Source organism: Mesoplodon mirus (genome assembly GCF_964341445.2).
Source record: "Mesoplodon mirus genome assembly, chromosome: 8".
Taxonomy (NCBI): Eukaryota; Metazoa; Chordata; class Mammalia; order Artiodactyla; family Ziphiidae; genus Mesoplodon; species Mesoplodon mirus.
In genome coordinates, this window is record NC_138984.1 from 83859835 (window position 1) to 83877553 (window position 17719).

The window sequence follows — 17719 nt, forward strand, 5'->3', positions numbered from 1 at the left end:
AAATAAAAGAAATGAAAAGATCAGAAATTAATGAACTATAAAACAAAATAAGGGGTTGAACAAAGCTATCCATTGGTTCTTTGAAAGGATTAATCAACTGAGCAAACCTCTAGCAAAATTAAGAAAGGCATAAATAAATATTACTTCTAAGAAAAAAGTAGACATACTACAGATACAGTAGATATCAAAAACTAAAATATTATCAACAACTTTATACCAATTAATTTGCAAAAAATGTCAGCAAAAGAGATAAATTTCTCAAAAACGTATGCCTTATCAAAACTCAGGAAGAAATAGAATAACTGAATAATTCAGTAACTATAAAAAAAATTAACGAGCATTTTTCTAAAAACATCTTCCTACAAAGAAGACACAGGCCCACATAGTTTTATATGTGAGTTCAAAAACAGAAAGTCTTATTCAAACTTTTTCAGGAAATAGAAAAAAAGGAACACATCTCAACTATTTTCAAGGGTTTAGGACCTAGGATAACTGTGACTCCAACATCCCATGAAGTTTATACAAAGGAAAATTAAAAGCCAATCTAATTCATGGCTATAGATGTAAAAATTTAAAACAAAAGTTTCACAAACTGAATCCAACATTATTCAAAACAAAACAAAACAAAAAAGATTGCACACCATGACTAAGTTGGATTTATTCTAGGAAGGCAAGTTTAATTCAACTTCTTTTTTAAGCCTATTAATATAAATCACCTCATTAGCAGATACAAGATGAAAATCTATAAAGATACAGAAAAACATTATAAAATTCAACAAACATTCATGATAATTACTTTTAGTTAACTGAAAATAGAAGAAAACTTTCTTGGCCTGGTCAACAAAAAAGAAAACAGCAAGTTTGGGAAACTACACATAGTGCAGTCTGGCCTGATAGAAAATTGATGCTCAGAAGATTAAATGACTTGCCTAACATCATGTATCAATTTTAATAGCAGTGCAAAGACTGGACCATATCTTAATCCTCAAATCTTTCTACATTACCAATGTTGGGGCCGGAAAGCATAATTTTTCACAAAAAAAGAGTATTCAAGATTTACCATTATACAGATCACATTTATTTGATCTCAAATATTGCCCCTTTCTGGATTTTTGTAAAAATCTATCCAACTGAGTAAAATAACTTCATCCTTGAAGTTTTTCCCTTTGTTGGACCTTAGCTTCAGCAGCTACCTCCAGCTTGCTTGGTTGCTAAGGGAAAACGATAACATGTGTCTAAACTCCAAACATTCTTCACATATTTCACCATACATTGTTCATACTTCACACTACAATATGTTTAACAATACCAAGAAAGGAGCTGATTTAAACAGCTCATATACTCTCCAGTTTACTTACTTAACTGACACTCTTTTTCTACTTAGATGAAACCCTTGTCTTTATTCAGAAAGAGTCTTATTCTCAATTAGCTTTGTCATTTAGTCAAGAATTGCCTGTAGAAATATCTTTACCTTCTAAGAATTTCTGGACATCTCAGCAACATGCCTGTAGGTATTACTGAACAAGTCAGCTCCTTTTCAAAGATGTAATTTTAATTTCCCATTAAATAATCCTATATTAAGTCTAGAAATGTGTTCGACGTTAACAAATACTTACTAAGCTTCTACTATGTGTTAGATACTATGCTAAGGTGATACCAGGCACTTCACTGTCATGGTACACAAATTAAAATATAACTAATTGTCTCTACAAGAATCCTCTGAAGTGGAAGAGAAGCAACACATTCTAATCCTCATTAGCTGGGAAATCGAAACTTTAAATCCACTAGCATTACATTTTAGCAGATTTTGTGCTGATTGTTTTTTTAACTTAATTAGTGATTGAGTTTAATTTTAGAGGGCTTTTTGTTCCATTTTATTACAAAATGTGGAATAGGTTAGTCCACCCAATTTGGATTCCAGTTCAGTTTTACTACTTGTGTGCATTTGTTTCCTATTTAAGAAAATCTCTTATCTATGTATCTTGTGCTTTATTTCCATATCAGGAAGACTGTAAATGCTTAAAAGTATTATTTCTTATTTACAACATAGCACCCGAAATAAAATGGATAGAGCAAACTTAATGGAATAGCTTGGTTTACCTTTCACATGTATTCAAAGCGCAATTTTCATAATGTATCAAACTTTAAAATTTAAGCTAATATACTAATAATGTTGGCTCCAGAATATTCCTAGGTTGGCACAGAGCAATCCTCAAAAATTAGGGTGTTTATATTTGATTGAACAGATAAAGACTTACGCACAAGTCAACAGCCCTCCATCCGCCATTTCCATAAAGACCTGGGGTGATAAGTGCCGTCTGAATACCTAGAGATGGTTCTCAGTGAGTCACTTGGGTTCTGAGGGCCAGGTACTAAGGATCCAGACAAAACATATTCCCCTGCTTTTTTTTTTCTTAATCATTATACTTCTATAGAAACAAAAAAGCAAAATTATATTATAAAAATTCAAATTTGTAAAAAAAAACAAAAAAAAATTCAAATTTATATAGAATCTTTGTTAAGAACTCTGTTTTCACATACTTTCTCTGCAATATAGCATAGAAAGGCATAAGGTAGAGTCTAGGTGAAGTTCATGGGTTAGGTGCCAGACTGCCACCTGGGTTTGAATCCCAACTCTTAACACTTCCCAGCTATCTGAAGTTACTTACACTCTCTGTGCCTTGGACTCCTTATCTGTAGAACTAGGTTATGGATAGTACCTACCTCACAGGTTGTTGAGGGAATATAAAAGAGGTGACATCTGTAAAGGGCTTAGAACAGTGCTGGGCACATAAGAAGAGTTAAGAAAGTACTAACTATTATTCTAAGGTGGCCAGCCCTAACCAATTCCCAATTCCAATTTTAGAATTAATCAACTTTCCAGGTGAGAAAACAAATTGATATAAATTTCCATGGCTTAAGGCCCTTTGTTTGGTATGAGAGTGCACTTTATTCATACATCTGACCTTGGATCCCAGCTGCAAAGCTGGCTCCTATGCTATCCTTTTGTGACTTTCCTGCTACGTGGTCTCATTCAAAGGTCTTGTCCCACCTCCACACCCCAGTTAGAAGAAATGAAGAATGGTGGTCCTTGAGGAGAAATGGACCAAAGTGTGGAGCTACCCATTTAGTCTCTCATCCCCCGTCTTCATTTCTCTAACTTGCAGGTGAAGAGGATCTTTCAGAATCAATGCCTCGTGGCTTCTCGCGGTATGGTTCAAAACGTATCAAGAATTTGTGGTATGAGACATGGTATTCCTCTAGTTTCAGTGAATGAAAATCTTTTCTTAAATTCTGTTTGTTCCTTGAGAATATATTTCAAGCAGTAAATATGTACTCACTATAGTAGTCATCTGCTATTTTTTTCTGTTAAACATGTAGTGTCTATTTCCATTTAGAGAACTACAACATCCCTACTCTTAGCTCAGTTTCCGAGGTTAATCTACCTCCAGACCTGGGTTTCCTAGGCATGACAGGCCACTGAGGGAGAGTGCTCTGAAACTCCCTCCAACCCTAACTAGACAACTGGCCTAAACTTTTCCCCTAAACTGCAGGGAGAAGACAGCATTAGCTGGAAGCACGAAGGCCACTGCTCCATGGCTTTTAGGTGTGCCCCAGATACCCTGAGAGGTGTAGTATGTGGCTTCCACTAAAGCCAGCAGACCTAAATACAACCAAATTTATAAAGAAAGAATGGTGAAATCTTAGCAGAAGTTGATAGAGTTCTAGTTTGTATTGAATAGACTCCAAAGATGGCAAATTTATATCCAGACCACAACCAGTATAAATATTATAAAATGAAAATTGGTTATAAATTTTCTATATTTGGATTTTCAAAACTAGATCCTTTTCTAAAAGACATTTTAGAATACTGCCAATCTTCTTCTGATGTAAAGATTTGTCCTTTATTTTAACTGTAGAGCCCACTTGGTTTAAGATAAAAATATTCTTTCCTTTATGATATTAGGATAATAATATTTATTTTGTGAAGTACATTTTAAAAATTGCGAACCTTAGGTTGGGTCCACACCCCCTTATTTTTTATTATTACTGGTCCATGACCTCCAAAAGCTTGACTTTATAAATCTTCTTTCCTAAGATTTTAATTCAAATAATTTACAGAAATCAGCACACAGAAATGTTACAAAAATACAAACGGATTATAGACAAACAACGAATAATGAGACCTTTTTAAAAAAGAGAAACACAATAGGGATAACGGTTTTTATATACTATTTATACATTAATTATAAACAATAGCAGTAAAAGCTTTCCGAACATTGGCAAGAAAAGCCGAAAAATTGTTGGTCTTCCTTACATTTTCTTGAAATTCTGCTAGGCACTCAAGATGAGGAGCACTATCTGACACTAGAAGGGGGGAAAAAAAAGAAATTTGAATGAGTTTTTTAATAGAAGAGAAATATTTCTAACTTAGATGCTCTAATCTGATTCAAGTCATTTCAATTGCATTTTATTGAAACGCTTTCAGCATAGAATGATAGATACACTTGATTTTCGTATCCTATCTTTCAGGCCTTTCCTTTGTTTAATCTCTAAATATTCAAATGTTAAGTACCACAATCTTGCTTTAAGTTTAAACAGAAGGTAACCAAGGGATTGAAGAGCTTAGAGATACAGAACAGCATGCCATTTCCCATACATTTTGTTTTAACTATTTAAAATATTTTAACAATTTTTTTTTTGAACTGTTGTCAGTTTTCTCTGCAAAATTTGGCCTCAATTCTAATTTCTGGTCACTGGATCAAAAAAACAACTTTCAGGCTTCCCTGGTGGCGCAGTGGTTGAGAGTCCGCCTGCCAATGCAGGGGACACGGGTTTGTGCCCCGGTCCGGGAAGACCCCACATGCCGCGGAGCGGCTGGGCCCATGAGCCATGGCTGCTAAGCCTGCGCGTCTGGAGCCTGTGCTCCACAACGGGAGAGGTCACAACAGCGAGAGGCCTGCGTACCGCAAAAAAAAAAAAAAAAAAAAAAAAGAGAACAACTTTCAATGCCAACCCTTAATAACTTACAGCTGTGGAAAGAAATATCTGAAGTTTTACAAGTGAAATGGGGGTCATTAGAAAATGTGGCTGCTATTCCTAAAGTGGTATTTACATGGCCTAGTAATCAAATGAGACTCAAAAGACAAAGAACAATATGACCCTCGAATGCAGTTGCACCAGCTGGTACACACTGGGAGCAAGTCTCCAGTAAAGGTGGTCAAAGGAAAGGAATGATCCAACTTTCTCTACCGTCAATCTTGTCCTTTGTCCAAGGAGAAGAAATTCAACCATATCAGATTTCCAGCTCTTTGGTAGAGACTGCTTAGGAAACAATGCCCATGACCAAAGCAGAGAAAGAATAGCAAAGAGGGCTTGGTTCAAAATTGATACTGTAGATTCTATTTTAATACATTATCAAATACTGTGACACTACCTAGCAATAGAGGCTATCCAAGTTGGTGAAAACGGAGAAGCTAGGTAGGAGGTTTGGGGGTTTGCTTTTTAAAATTTAGCACCCATTATCAGATTAGAAGATATTTACCTATAGAGTAAAAAATCAAACACTTGTACCTGAACTAGATTCCTAAAATATAAATTTCATTAGAATAGGAATTGAGTCACTAGGGCACATGAGGGAGCCAACTCAGCAGTTGACCTGAGCCTCTGTCTGCTATACATGATTTAGGATGAGAACATAGGTATAAAGAGCTAAGAACCATTTTTCTGAATTCCAGTAAGTTAAGGACTACTTTAAACGGGGCCTTAGAATAATAAAAAGAGATAAATATATTTCCATTCTCTTCTTGTTCACACTATTGCCAAACATATATATTTCCCATGCATCAAAGTCCTTCTGGCCTGCTGCAGAATCAGTAACTAAGCTAAATTATCAACATTTGGGATTTTTAGGATAGGATAATTTAGGGGGAGCGGAGGTGTTAAAGGATCACATTCTGACTTTACATTCAATTTTAAAACCACCTACTTAGATAACTTACAATATCCACATTTAGGCAGTCAAAACCTTTATAGCTTTAGCTTTGTTTTAAATTCTCTAAGAGGATAATTCATACTTGCATATGAAATGCAGTGATCTTTGGTCTTTTAAGTCTTTTAGTCACTGTGGCACTGTGTCATCCTGGAGAAAAGTTACTTATTAAGGCTCCTGGATAATATCTATAACAAAACTATACTCATTGCCTTTAGAAGACAATATCCCAAGAAGCAAGACTGGGAAAAAAGCAACAGCTTGTGGGAATATTACTTGCCTTCACATTACTTTATATTCTCAGTCAAATAACATTCTGGGATGCCAATCTTAAGTACCAGTTAAGAGACAGGAGTACATACCTTCATAGTCCCTTGCTTCATTTAGGCTCAGGGAAAACATAAATGGGCTCTCAGGATGCTTAGGGTCAATATTAGTGAATATAAACTGCAACTTATCACCTGAAAAGGGGGATTAAATTATTTAGTATGAGAATTATTATATTGTGCCAAAGCTCTCAATGGAGATGAGCTTTCTTACCCCCATCTCTGATCAGTATCTACATTGCTAAGTACGTATATTCACTTAACCAATGTCTCCAAACGTACAAGTTAAAAATTAGCTTTGAAATGCAGTGTAGTTTAAATATGACCAAAAGCACAAGCAGCAACGACAACAAAAATAGATAAATTGGACTTCATCAAAATTTAAAAAATAAAAACTTGGCCCTTTAAAGGACACTATCAAGAGAGTGAAAATACAACCCATGGAATGGGAGAAAATATCTGCAAATCATAGATCTGATATGGGTTTAATACACCAGATATATGAAAAAACTCCTACAACTGAACAACAAAAAGAAAAACCCAATTCGAAAATGGACAAAGGGACTTGAATAGGTATTTCTCCATAGAATATATACAAATGGCCAATAAGCACATGAAAAGATACTCCTTACCACTAATCACTGAGAAAATATAAACCAAAACTACAATGAGATACCATTTCACACCTACCAGGATGACTATAATAAAATAAATAAATAACAATGTGGGCAAAGATGTGGAGAAATTGGAGCCCTTGTACATTGCTGGTGGGAATGTAAAATGGTGCAGGTGCTGTAGAAAATACTGTGGCATTTCCTCAAAAAATTTAAACAAAGAATTACATGACCCAGCAATTCCATTCTGCGGTATATACTCAAAAGAACTGAAAATAGAGACTCAAACAGATAACTGCATGCAATGTTCACAGCAGCATTACTCACAGCAGCCAAAAGATGAGAGTAATCCTGTGTCCACCAACAGATGAACACATAGGCAAAATATGGTGTATATATACACGATATTATTCACTCATAAAAAGGAATGATGTTTTGATACTTGCTACAACATAGATGAACCTTGAAAACATTATGCTTAGTGAAATAAGCCAGACACAGAAGGACAAATATTATATGATTCCACTTATATGAAATACCTAGAATAGGCAAATTTGTACAGACAGAAAGTAAATGAGACGTTATTAGGGGCTGAGGGGAGAGAGGAATGGGAATTATTTAATGGGTACAGAGTTTCTGTTTGTGATGATGAAAAATTCTGGAAACAGATGGTGGTAATGATTGTACAACACTGTGAATGTAATTAATGCCACTGAATTTTACAATAAAATAGAGTTAAAATGGCAAATTCTGTTATATATATGTAACCGCTATAAAAAATTTTTATTGTCGTTTAATAATTTGACAATAAATTTAATTTGACTTTTTCTACACAGTTATCTGGACTTAAAGCCTGTTTTTCAAAAGACGTCCAAATGCTTACTAAGGAGTAAATACTCACTAGAAATTCCAACTGGCAGCCACAAAGTAGAAATTCACATGCATTTCAGTTTTACTCTACAGCATAAAAAATGCTTTTAATTATAAAAAGAAATCTTCAGAAACACTGAAAAAAATCTGTCTTGCATTTAAATTCAAAGTGAAGTAATTATGTCAGTATACCAGATTTTTTAAACTGTTAACAGTAATGGGAGGTATGCATGCCAAAGAAAAGATTTCATAAGATATTCAGTTAGGCAAAATGAAGAGTTTAATTTGTGCTGTCTCTTCTTTAAAACATTATTTCCTGATTTTGAGGACTATGAGAAACTTCTACTTTAAATATAAAAATAATTTTAAAGCTTTACAACTGGTTTTGAAACAAAACACAAAAAAGCACCTCAGGATAACAGTGAATATAAACTTAGAGACCAATGGATCAAAAGTTCAGAGCTGGACCTTATGTTCTCCTCTAAGCAAAGGTTAATATTTTGATTAAAAACTCATTCCGACAGATAGGAAGAAAAACAAAAACCAAGGCAAATAGATATATGAATAAAGGGCCCAATCAATCTCAGAAAGAAGTGTAATTAGTAAACAATGGGAAAAAATGGTCACATTTTCATTAATAATTAAAGAAATGCATTAAAAAATAGTTTCTATTATATCTAGTCAACTGCTAAAAAACCAAAATAAACAAACCAAAAAACTAAAGAAAACTACAATTCTGGGGCTTCCCTGGTGGCGCAGTGGTTGAGAGTCCGCCTGCCGATGCAGGGGACGTGGTTTCGTGCCCCAGTCTGGGAAGATCCCACGTGCCGCGGAGCGGCTAGGCTTGTGAGCCATGGCCGCTGAGCCTGCACGTCTGGAGCCTGTGCTCCGCAACGGGAGAGGCCACAGCAGTGAGAGGCCTGCGTACCGCGAAAAAACCCAAAAACAAACAAAAAAAACACAAACTACAATTCTGGCACAAATACAATGCAATGGGTACTCTTTACGTTGTAGACAGATTGCATAGAAGAGTTAACATAGCAGGCCTGAGACTGCTATCCCCAGAAAAGGCCTGCTTGCAAGGTTGGTCCTTGCCTGGTGTGTCAGAGATCCCCAAGACCACCACAGGTTTGAAAATTCACTAGGAGGACTCATAGGGCTCATCATATGGTTATACACAGTGCTATGATTACAGTGAAACAATACAGCAAAATCAGCAACAGGAAAAGATACCTGGGGTGAAGGCCATGGAAAACCAGGCACAAGCTTCCAGAGTCTCTAATGAGCTTCACCAGTAGACAACACTTCACATGTACTGTCACAATTCGATGCTGAAGGGATTAAGTACGACCTGTGTGACTCCACTGGGTTAGGACTCTTAAAAACTTGTGTCTGAAAAGCTCGTTTTCTCTAGATTTTGCCCCATGTGCCTTTTTTCTTTGGGCTGATTTTGTTTTGCATCCTTTCACCGCAAGAAGTCTGAGCCCTGCTGAGTCCTGTAAACTTTCCAGTGAATTGCCAAAACTGAATGTAATCTTGGGAACTCCCAACACAATAAATATTTCTGTAAATTGGCACATATTTACATAATGGCCACAAAAATATTCATATGCTTTAACTCAGTAATTCATCTCTGGGAATTCCATGGAAATTGTGTCAGAAAAATGGAGAAGTCTACCTATGTTCACTATAGTACTTCTAAAACTGAAAAATGTAAAATCCAAATGTTAACAGAGTAATATGGGTTAAACAATGGATAAAAGATTGAATAAGCTATGCTACACTTATGGAATGAATTATTACACCACCATTTTAAAATTACCATTATGAAGGCTATAGCAATTAGAGAAATACTAATCATACAATGCTAGTAAGAACAAGGAACAAAAATTATTTGCATGTTGGCAACCATGCCTAAAATACATTTATTAAAATACTGGATGATAAACGACCAAGGATGAATAATTACATTAGGGTGATAAAAATTTTGTAATTTTTCCCTACTATCTAAAAAGTTAATAATGTGGCCATTATTTTACTTGAAAATATTTTTAAAATTCTTTTCTACTTAAGACAGACTCTTCTAATATCCTATGTTTTACTTACATTAATATACTTACCATAAATTTTTCGAATTTCTAGTCCAAGTCGATCTGTATACAGGTCTGCAGATTTCTGTAGCCTTTTCAACCTCTCTTCATTAGCTTTGTTAGCAGTGGAAATAGCTATGATTAAAAACACAGACACGGAGTATCGAATATTTTAAATAACATTCAATTAATGTTAATTAATGAAAACAAACTTAAAAACAACTATAAAAATGATACCAGGCAAATGAATCAGCTTACATTTACATTTGTTACAGTTTCTATCTCTACCAATTTGCAAAAAGGGGCTTCTGTTCATTCAAGTTAGAAGGAAAAAATGCATGAGAAAATACATACAGGTAGTATGAGGAATAAGTTTTGTTCTATTTTATTATGAAGTAGCATGAATAAATAGGCCAAGGGCTTGCATGACTAGCACAGAAATAGAAAGACTTCTTGTACACTATTTTGCTTTTCCTGGTTAGCCAAAGATATATCAATTGCTTCACTGGAAAAATATTCTATTCTTTAAACATAACTACTTCTCACAAGAAGTCAGCCTTATTTCACGCTAGTTTAGAATTTTTTTTTTTAATTTAGTGCAATATTCCCTACGTAATACTTAGCAGATGAGAAAAATAATGTTGACTGGTACACAAACTCTATAAGAAAAAGCAGTCACAAAACAAACTTTGCTATTTTCAAGAGATTTTAGAATTGATTATTTCGTTTGTGGGCAAATAAGGCCCCTATCCAAAAGAAGCACCCTTTTTAAAAAATGTGAAAGTCTTAGACAAAGAGGCTTTGCAGTGTGAAAAGCATGCTTAGTAGTTCCTGACAGAGAATGTATGATCAATAAATTTGTTGCATAAATTACACTATGGTTTCTCCCAGGCAAATCTTATTTAGTGAAACTGTCTCCCACTTTGCTTAATTAAACTCCCATATCAATTTCATTATTCTCTGATTCTATTAGAAATCAAAAGGATGTTTAAGCAAAAGAAGGAAAATGAAATGCACTTAGCAAACTTCACAGACACCTTGCAGAGAGAGGTGAGTGGCTGGCTGTGACCCTGGTGTATGTTAGCCACCTGTGGCGGTGAGCTGGGGAGAAGGCAAGATGTCCACACTGTGAACCATCACCACTTTGAAATTTAGGTTGTTTTAAATACATGTACAACTGGAAACTTACTTTCCCTCTTCCTAGCATATTCTTCCTTAAGATCCTGGATATTTGCAGTCAGTGCGTCCAATTCCTGCTTTTTGTCTTTTACTTCAGCAATCAACTTCAACAAATTCTCTTTCTTTTCTTGAATGAGCTTATTCTGCCTGCAGATCTCTGTAAGAAGCACAAAGTATTAGCTAGAATCTATATGCTTTGCTTGTCAACATGTATCTAAGATAAGAGCAAAATACTTTCATAAAATTAATAATGTTTTAATTGATAAGCATTTCCCAATGATTGTAAAAATTATAAAAGAACAACAAAAGCCTTATCTAGTCTTTCCTGTTTGTCTTTGAAAACAAAAATGAAGAGACAAAAATGCTTATTAAAATGAGAATACTAAATTAGACCACGAAATACAAAATCAGAAGATCATGACCTTTGCAGCTCCCCCCTCCAAATAAATACATGAATAAAACCTACCACCAAAGGCAACCAAACTCTAGAAGATGGCTTTGCAGATGCTTTGAAGAAATAGCTAATTTTAATGTTACATAAATAATTCTGGAATATACCAAAAAGAAGAAACGAAAGAGGAAGAGAGGGAGGTAGGGAGGAAGAACAGACCTACAGCTCAGTTAAACAAAAAAAAAATCGAAAACAAATGTTGGTATACTTAGCAAATTAATATGATAAATATCGTAAGTCAAGAAGTAGATTGTTCCCCAAACAAATTTATTAAATATTTAAATGTAAAATGAAATCTTATGAAACCTAAAAGGCAGTACCTGTGAATATAAAATTAACTATATGGGGAAAGATTGTTTTACTCAAAGGCAAAAAGAAATCAAAGAGAAAGGCAGGCAAGCAGACAAACTCATATTTGATTCAAATAAGCATAAAAACTCTACTATATACTAGATACTGTGTTCTTATATTTATATAAATTTACTTAACTTTCACAGTAATACAATTATCATGTACATCTTACTCTTTTTTAAAAGAAAAAGAAAATACTATACATAAAATAGATAACCAACAAGGACCTACTGTATAGCACAGGGAACTCTACTCAATATTTTGTAATAACCTATGAGGGAAAAGAATCCGAAAAAGAATAGATACATACATATATATAACTGAATCGCTTTGCTGTACACCCGAAACTAACACATTGTAAACCAACTATAACTTCGATTAAAAAAAAAAAAAAAGGGCTTCCCTGGTGGCGCAGTGGTTAAGAATCTGCCTGCCAATGCAGGGGACATGGGTTCGAGCTCTGGTCTGGGAAGATCCCACATGCCACGGAGCAACTAAGCCCATGAGCCACAACTACTGAGCCTGCGAGTCTGGAGCCTGTGCTCCACAACGGGAGAGGCTGTGACAGTGAGAGGCCCGCGCACCGCGATGAAGAGTGGCCCCCACTCGCCGCAACTGGAGAAGGCCCTCGCACAGAAATGAAGACCCAACACAGCCAAAAAATAAATAATAAATAAATTTATTAAAAAAAAAAAAAAAGAAGAAGAAGAAGGAAAAGACTCAGCAGTTCAATAACTTGCTCACAGCTTTACCTGCTAGAATGCAATGAACAGTAAGACCTGGATTCAAACTCAGGTCTTAATTTCAAAGGTCATGCTTTTGACCATTAAACTATCCTCTCCCAACAAAGGTAATTATTAATCTAAAGAAGACATATAATATAAATTCCTAAGAAATATAAATTCCTAAGAAAAAGACCAGCAAAGGAATGAACAGAGGAAACACAGAATGCAGATGGTTATCAAATACAAAAGATGATTTAACCTCAGTAATCATAGAAATGCAAATAAAGCAATAACACACTAATTTTCATTTATTGTAACAATGTTTACAAAAATAATAGCTAGTGTTGAGAAGAATGAAAAATACTAGAGTCCATGTGGAAAAAAATTTTTTTTTTGGAAAATATTTTTGACATTGCAAAATAAAAGTCTTAAGGATATTCATGTCCTTTGATCCAGTAATTTCATTTTTACAAAGTTCCTCTAAGAAAACAAGATGTGTGCAAGTATTCATATACAAAAAATTATTTTCAGTGTTATTTATAATATTGAAAAACTGAAAACATTGTATATAACTAATAAGTAAATTATTAAACACAGTATATCAATAAGGTGTAATACATTTTCAAAGAATTCAGTAATGTGGGAAAATCCTGCCATAGTAGATAAAAGAAAAAAAAATGATACAAAGTTATATAGATACCATGAACACAATTATCTTAAAAAAACCTAGATAGCATATGAAAACTAAAACCTACAAAGTCTTCTGTTAAGTGTGGTTCTCAACATTACAGATATTTTTTTATTTTTCTGTATTTTCCAAGAATTAGGACATGATCACATTATATCAGGTGTAATTTAAAAATAAACATCTTATCAGAATTACCAGAAAGAAAAATGCTACTTTTTAAGGATAATTAAGTAGAACTGTACTGCAAAAGAGATACAGTTTTAAAGTCAAAAGTTCTCAGGTCCCATCTGGCTTCTCAGCTGTTACCCAAGGACCTTGATCAAATCACAACTTTGGGGCCTCTCTTCCTCATTTGTAAAATGAGAATAATAATGGCTGCCCATTTACTTACCCTACAGGGTTAGGGTATCCAATGATAATGTGAAAAGTTTTAAACTATTAAGTGGTACATAAATACCATAAATGTGAGTGTTTTTATTCTAACATCTGAACAATCGTGTGGATTTGTGCCAATACAAATGTAAGGGCCCTCAGTATTGCATGACTATTATTTTATATGTTTATAGTCAGCTCTTTTATTCGCCAGGGCCAATATTTCAAACTTTCACTACTCACCATGGGAACCCGCCCTTACACTTTCCCTTCTATGTGGAAAGGTGAGATGGTACACTGGAAAGAGCACAGACAGTTCAGCTGCAATCCTAGACCCTCTGTCTACAAAATATATGATCTTAGGCAAGTTTCCTAACCTCAGTGAGCTTTTAAGTTCTTCATCTGCAAAATAAATCTCCTTTGCCCAACACATAATGTACTTCATCGTCTGACCAGCCACTTCTCTGCCACTCCCCATTCACACTGTACTCTAGCCATCCCACAACTCAACAAGCTCTCATGTTTCCACCACATTCCATATGCTCTTCCCTCCTCTAGAATAGGGGCACTGACTCTGATGAACTTCCCCATCCCTCTTCTATGTGACCTTCTCCAGGGCAGTGTGACAGACTGTGCACATTCAAATCATGTTTCTGTTGATCACCAGCTGTCTGACGTTGAGCAACTTACTTAACCTCTCTGTGCTTATTTCCTCATCCATAAGGTAGGATTAAAAACAATAAATATACCTCCAAGGGTTGTTGTGAGGATTCAGTGAATCACTATATGTAAAGAGCTTAGTATAGGGCCTGGCATGTGGTGTATAAGGTAAGGGTTAGCGGCTAAATATTTTGTAATCCTCACTGGAAAATTCAAGCTCTCCAGATTCTATGTCACTAAATTCCCATCCCATCATTATAGCAACTATTACAATGTATTTTAATTGTAGTTTTCCTACCTATGTCTTCCACTAAATTGTGAGCAGTGTATAGATTACATCTTACGAATTGTGGCCTCCTTGGTGCTTGGCAAATAGCAGTTAAATGTTCAACAAATTCATCAAACTTATGTAAATATTTCTGTTCAAGTATAAACTGATTTTTTTAAAGAAAAATAATTGATAATGCTTTTAGATTTTAAACTATTTAGAACACATCTTCACACTACAGATAATCATTCAGAGCACACTTTGAGATGAATTGTAGTGAAAATTGATAGTTTCAAACTTAATTTTCTAATCCTCAGGGATTCTACAAACCAAGAGTGTTTAAAGGACCTAAACTCAATATCACTCTTACAAACACACACACACACACACACACACAGAGTTTTCCTTCCAGCTACTGGTTACAGAGGGAATGAGAAGCAGTAAAAGGGCATGGAGGCTTCAGGGCAGCTTAGAAAATAAACATGGGTAGAAGTCTACCATAACAGCCTACCAGGGTTTCCAAGATCAAATGCCTTCAGGGTCCAGATAATGAGTAAAGTAAGTGCTCAAAGCAAAGCAGAAGAAACAATCAGGGACTGTGGCATATTAACCACATGTGTCCCACATAAAGGCACTCTGATTTAATAGTGTTCAAAACATGGTGCAGGAAAAAAAAAAAAAAAATGGTGCAGCTAAATTTAGTATCTCCAGTGGATTTCGGACTGTGGCTACATGTCTGTGATCTGTGTGTGAGAACTCAGTAAAAGCTGCCGATCCACTCTGGACAATCTGCAGAGGTGTAGTAAAGAGAAGGGAAGAACAGTGGTAAAAATATGGAAAGAAAAACTGTCAGAGTATTAACCCTACACCCAAAGAGCTGAGGGAACTCCAGCTTTTCAAACCCTAGTCTGTGAAACTCATTTTTAAAAAATTCAGGCATTTACACATCAGTATAGATGAATCTCACAAGCATAATGCTGAGTGAACAAAGGGACAGAATACATACAAAATGATGCCATTTATATAACATTCAAAAACTCAATACTAAATTAAAATATTGACAGATTAGTTCTAGAAGGTGAGAGAAGAGGAAGGTATAACATGGGGTGTTCCATTTATTAAGCTGCATTATGGGTACACATATGTTCATTATTTTTATATGTGTATACACTGTATATCTATAAATACATTGTTTTACTTGTATGAGGGATTTCATGAAAATGTTTAATTTAGAAAAAAACCCTCTGTGATCCATTTCTATAGATTGTCACATACGATTTTGATATTCCAGAAACATCTCAACCATTCGTTCTTCTTCCTTTAATTTCACAGACAGCTTTTCTGAAAGAGAAATTGGGAGTTGAAGTTTCAATTCAGCTGAAATTACACTAAAAAACAAACAAAAACAGCATGTTATAAGTTAAACTTAGGTACCTGCAAATGCTTTAATGGAATCCTTGTAGGTATCTCTTAGGCCCACCATCTGACAGGAGGTGTCATTGACAGTGCTTCTGAATTTATGCCAAAATTCATTTATGCTTTTATCAAATAGTGCCAGTTCGTCCTCTACCATCTTGTAAGACAATGCTAGAAAACAAATAGGACACACATTATATTTTTTAAGTTACTGAAACCATATCAGCCACATATTCCAATCAAGTATATTTTGGCAGTTTGATCTTTGCTAGAAAATGGTTAGCAACTTATTTTTTTTTTTTTTTCCTATTGAAGTACAGTTGATTTACAGTATCGTATTAGTTTCGGGTGTACAGCAAAGAGATTCAGTGATATATATGTATATATCTATATTTTTCAATTCTATTCCATTATAGTTTATTGCAACATATTGAATATAATTCCCTGTGCTATACAGTAAACCTCTGTTGTTTATTTTATATAGGATAATGTGCATCTGTTAATCCCCTACATAACAACTTACTTTTAACTCTAGATATTCCAGGGCAGATCAAGCCTCCTAGACTTAACTACGGTCAAGGTGCAGCAGGAAATCAGGACACTCTACCTCCCAGGAATTCGTTAGTAGTGTGACCGCACATAACACTTGCACACTCTCTGACCTTGGGAAAATGACTGCCTCCTTTTTTCACAAGTAAAATTGGTGACTTCTAAGGCCCCTTCCAACTCTGACCTTTCTGATTCCAGCCTGGATTGTCAGGTCCCAAATGACAGGGCCCCCTATCATAGAATAAGATCCCACACATCTACACTCCCTCTCCCTCCCCCACCCCCAGACCGGGAAAGATACCAGTAAAACGGAGACTGGAGGGGAGTTTAGTGGGCTTAGTCCAGGACTAGTACTTGACCTCGACTCTCTGGGCCTCAGTGTCCTCCTCTGTAAAAGGATGTCCTGTAAGACTCCAGGACCCACCAGTTCTCTGTAACGCTAAAACCTTCCCAGTGACATCAAATCTTTCCAGGAAGGTCACAGACATGTCTTGGTGAAACCCCAAAGGCCTCTGCCTCGTCGCTGTCCACCCTGCAACGCCCAGACGCCCAAACAGCAACAAGACGTGCATTTCAGACTCCGCCCCCGAAACACGCATTCCGCCTCCAAACCCACTTTCCCCAATCGCGACAGGCGGGCTTCGGAGTCCAGCTCAATTACCACCTTCTCCGGCAGGCCTGAGCCCGACCACCTGCCCCACAAAGACACGAACCGATACCAACCAACAGCGGGTCTCCAGAATCGGATGCCGCAGCCGCGCCAACTTTCCTATTTCAAACCTAGGGCGCCTTCCGCCTCCCGCCTTTGGGCACCCTTTCGCTTTCTGATTGGCTGATAGTATAGGCTCTTCATGAAGGGATTGGTTGAGCTAGCCCTCCGGGATTCTCGCGGGAAAGATGGAGAAAAGGGCATTCTGGGATAGGTAGTTCTTTCTGAGAGCGGCTGGACTCTCCGCTCTCCTTGGGAAAAGTATCAGTAGTTCCTGGAGGACTGGCCTGACGGACCATTCATCCATTTCAAATAAAAGTTTATGCAACAAATATAAATATTGGACTTTAATTGTATTCTGTTGCCAAGTATATAGCCTCTTCTTTGATACTACCCGTAGCTTAAATAAAACTAATAAAACTACTAAAAATACCATTGCATAATCTGTCTCATGATTTA

At 35.8% G+C, this 17719-nt stretch overlaps 1 protein-coding gene across 5 annotated transcripts; it reads right to left on the reverse strand.

Moving 5' to 3' along the window:
* Positions 1–660: 660 nt before the first annotated feature.
* Positions 661–17360, reverse strand: SPC25 (SPC25 component of NDC80 kinetochore complex). Of its 5 annotated transcripts, none has more exons than XM_082630055.1 (7): positions 17275–17360; positions 16021–16173; positions 15862–15927; positions 11082–11228; positions 9923–10027; positions 6355–6453; positions 661–4368 (listed from the first exon to the last, which is right to left on the reverse strand). In XM_082630055.1, exons 2-7 carry the CDS (start codon positions 16157–16159, stop codon positions 4244–4246), a joined length of 681 nt encoding a protein of 226 aa, XP_082486181.1. In that variant the 5' UTR covers positions 16160–16173; positions 17275–17360; the 3' UTR covers positions 661–4243. The 5 variants fall into 5 exon arrangements, with proteins under 5 accessions (XP_082486181.1, XP_082486182.1, XP_082486183.1 ...); XM_082630056.1 differs by having other exon boundaries at positions 17265–17351; XM_082630057.1 differs by lacking the exon at positions 17275–17360 and adding an exon at positions 17216–17235.
* Positions 17361–17719: the final 359 nt, after the last annotated feature.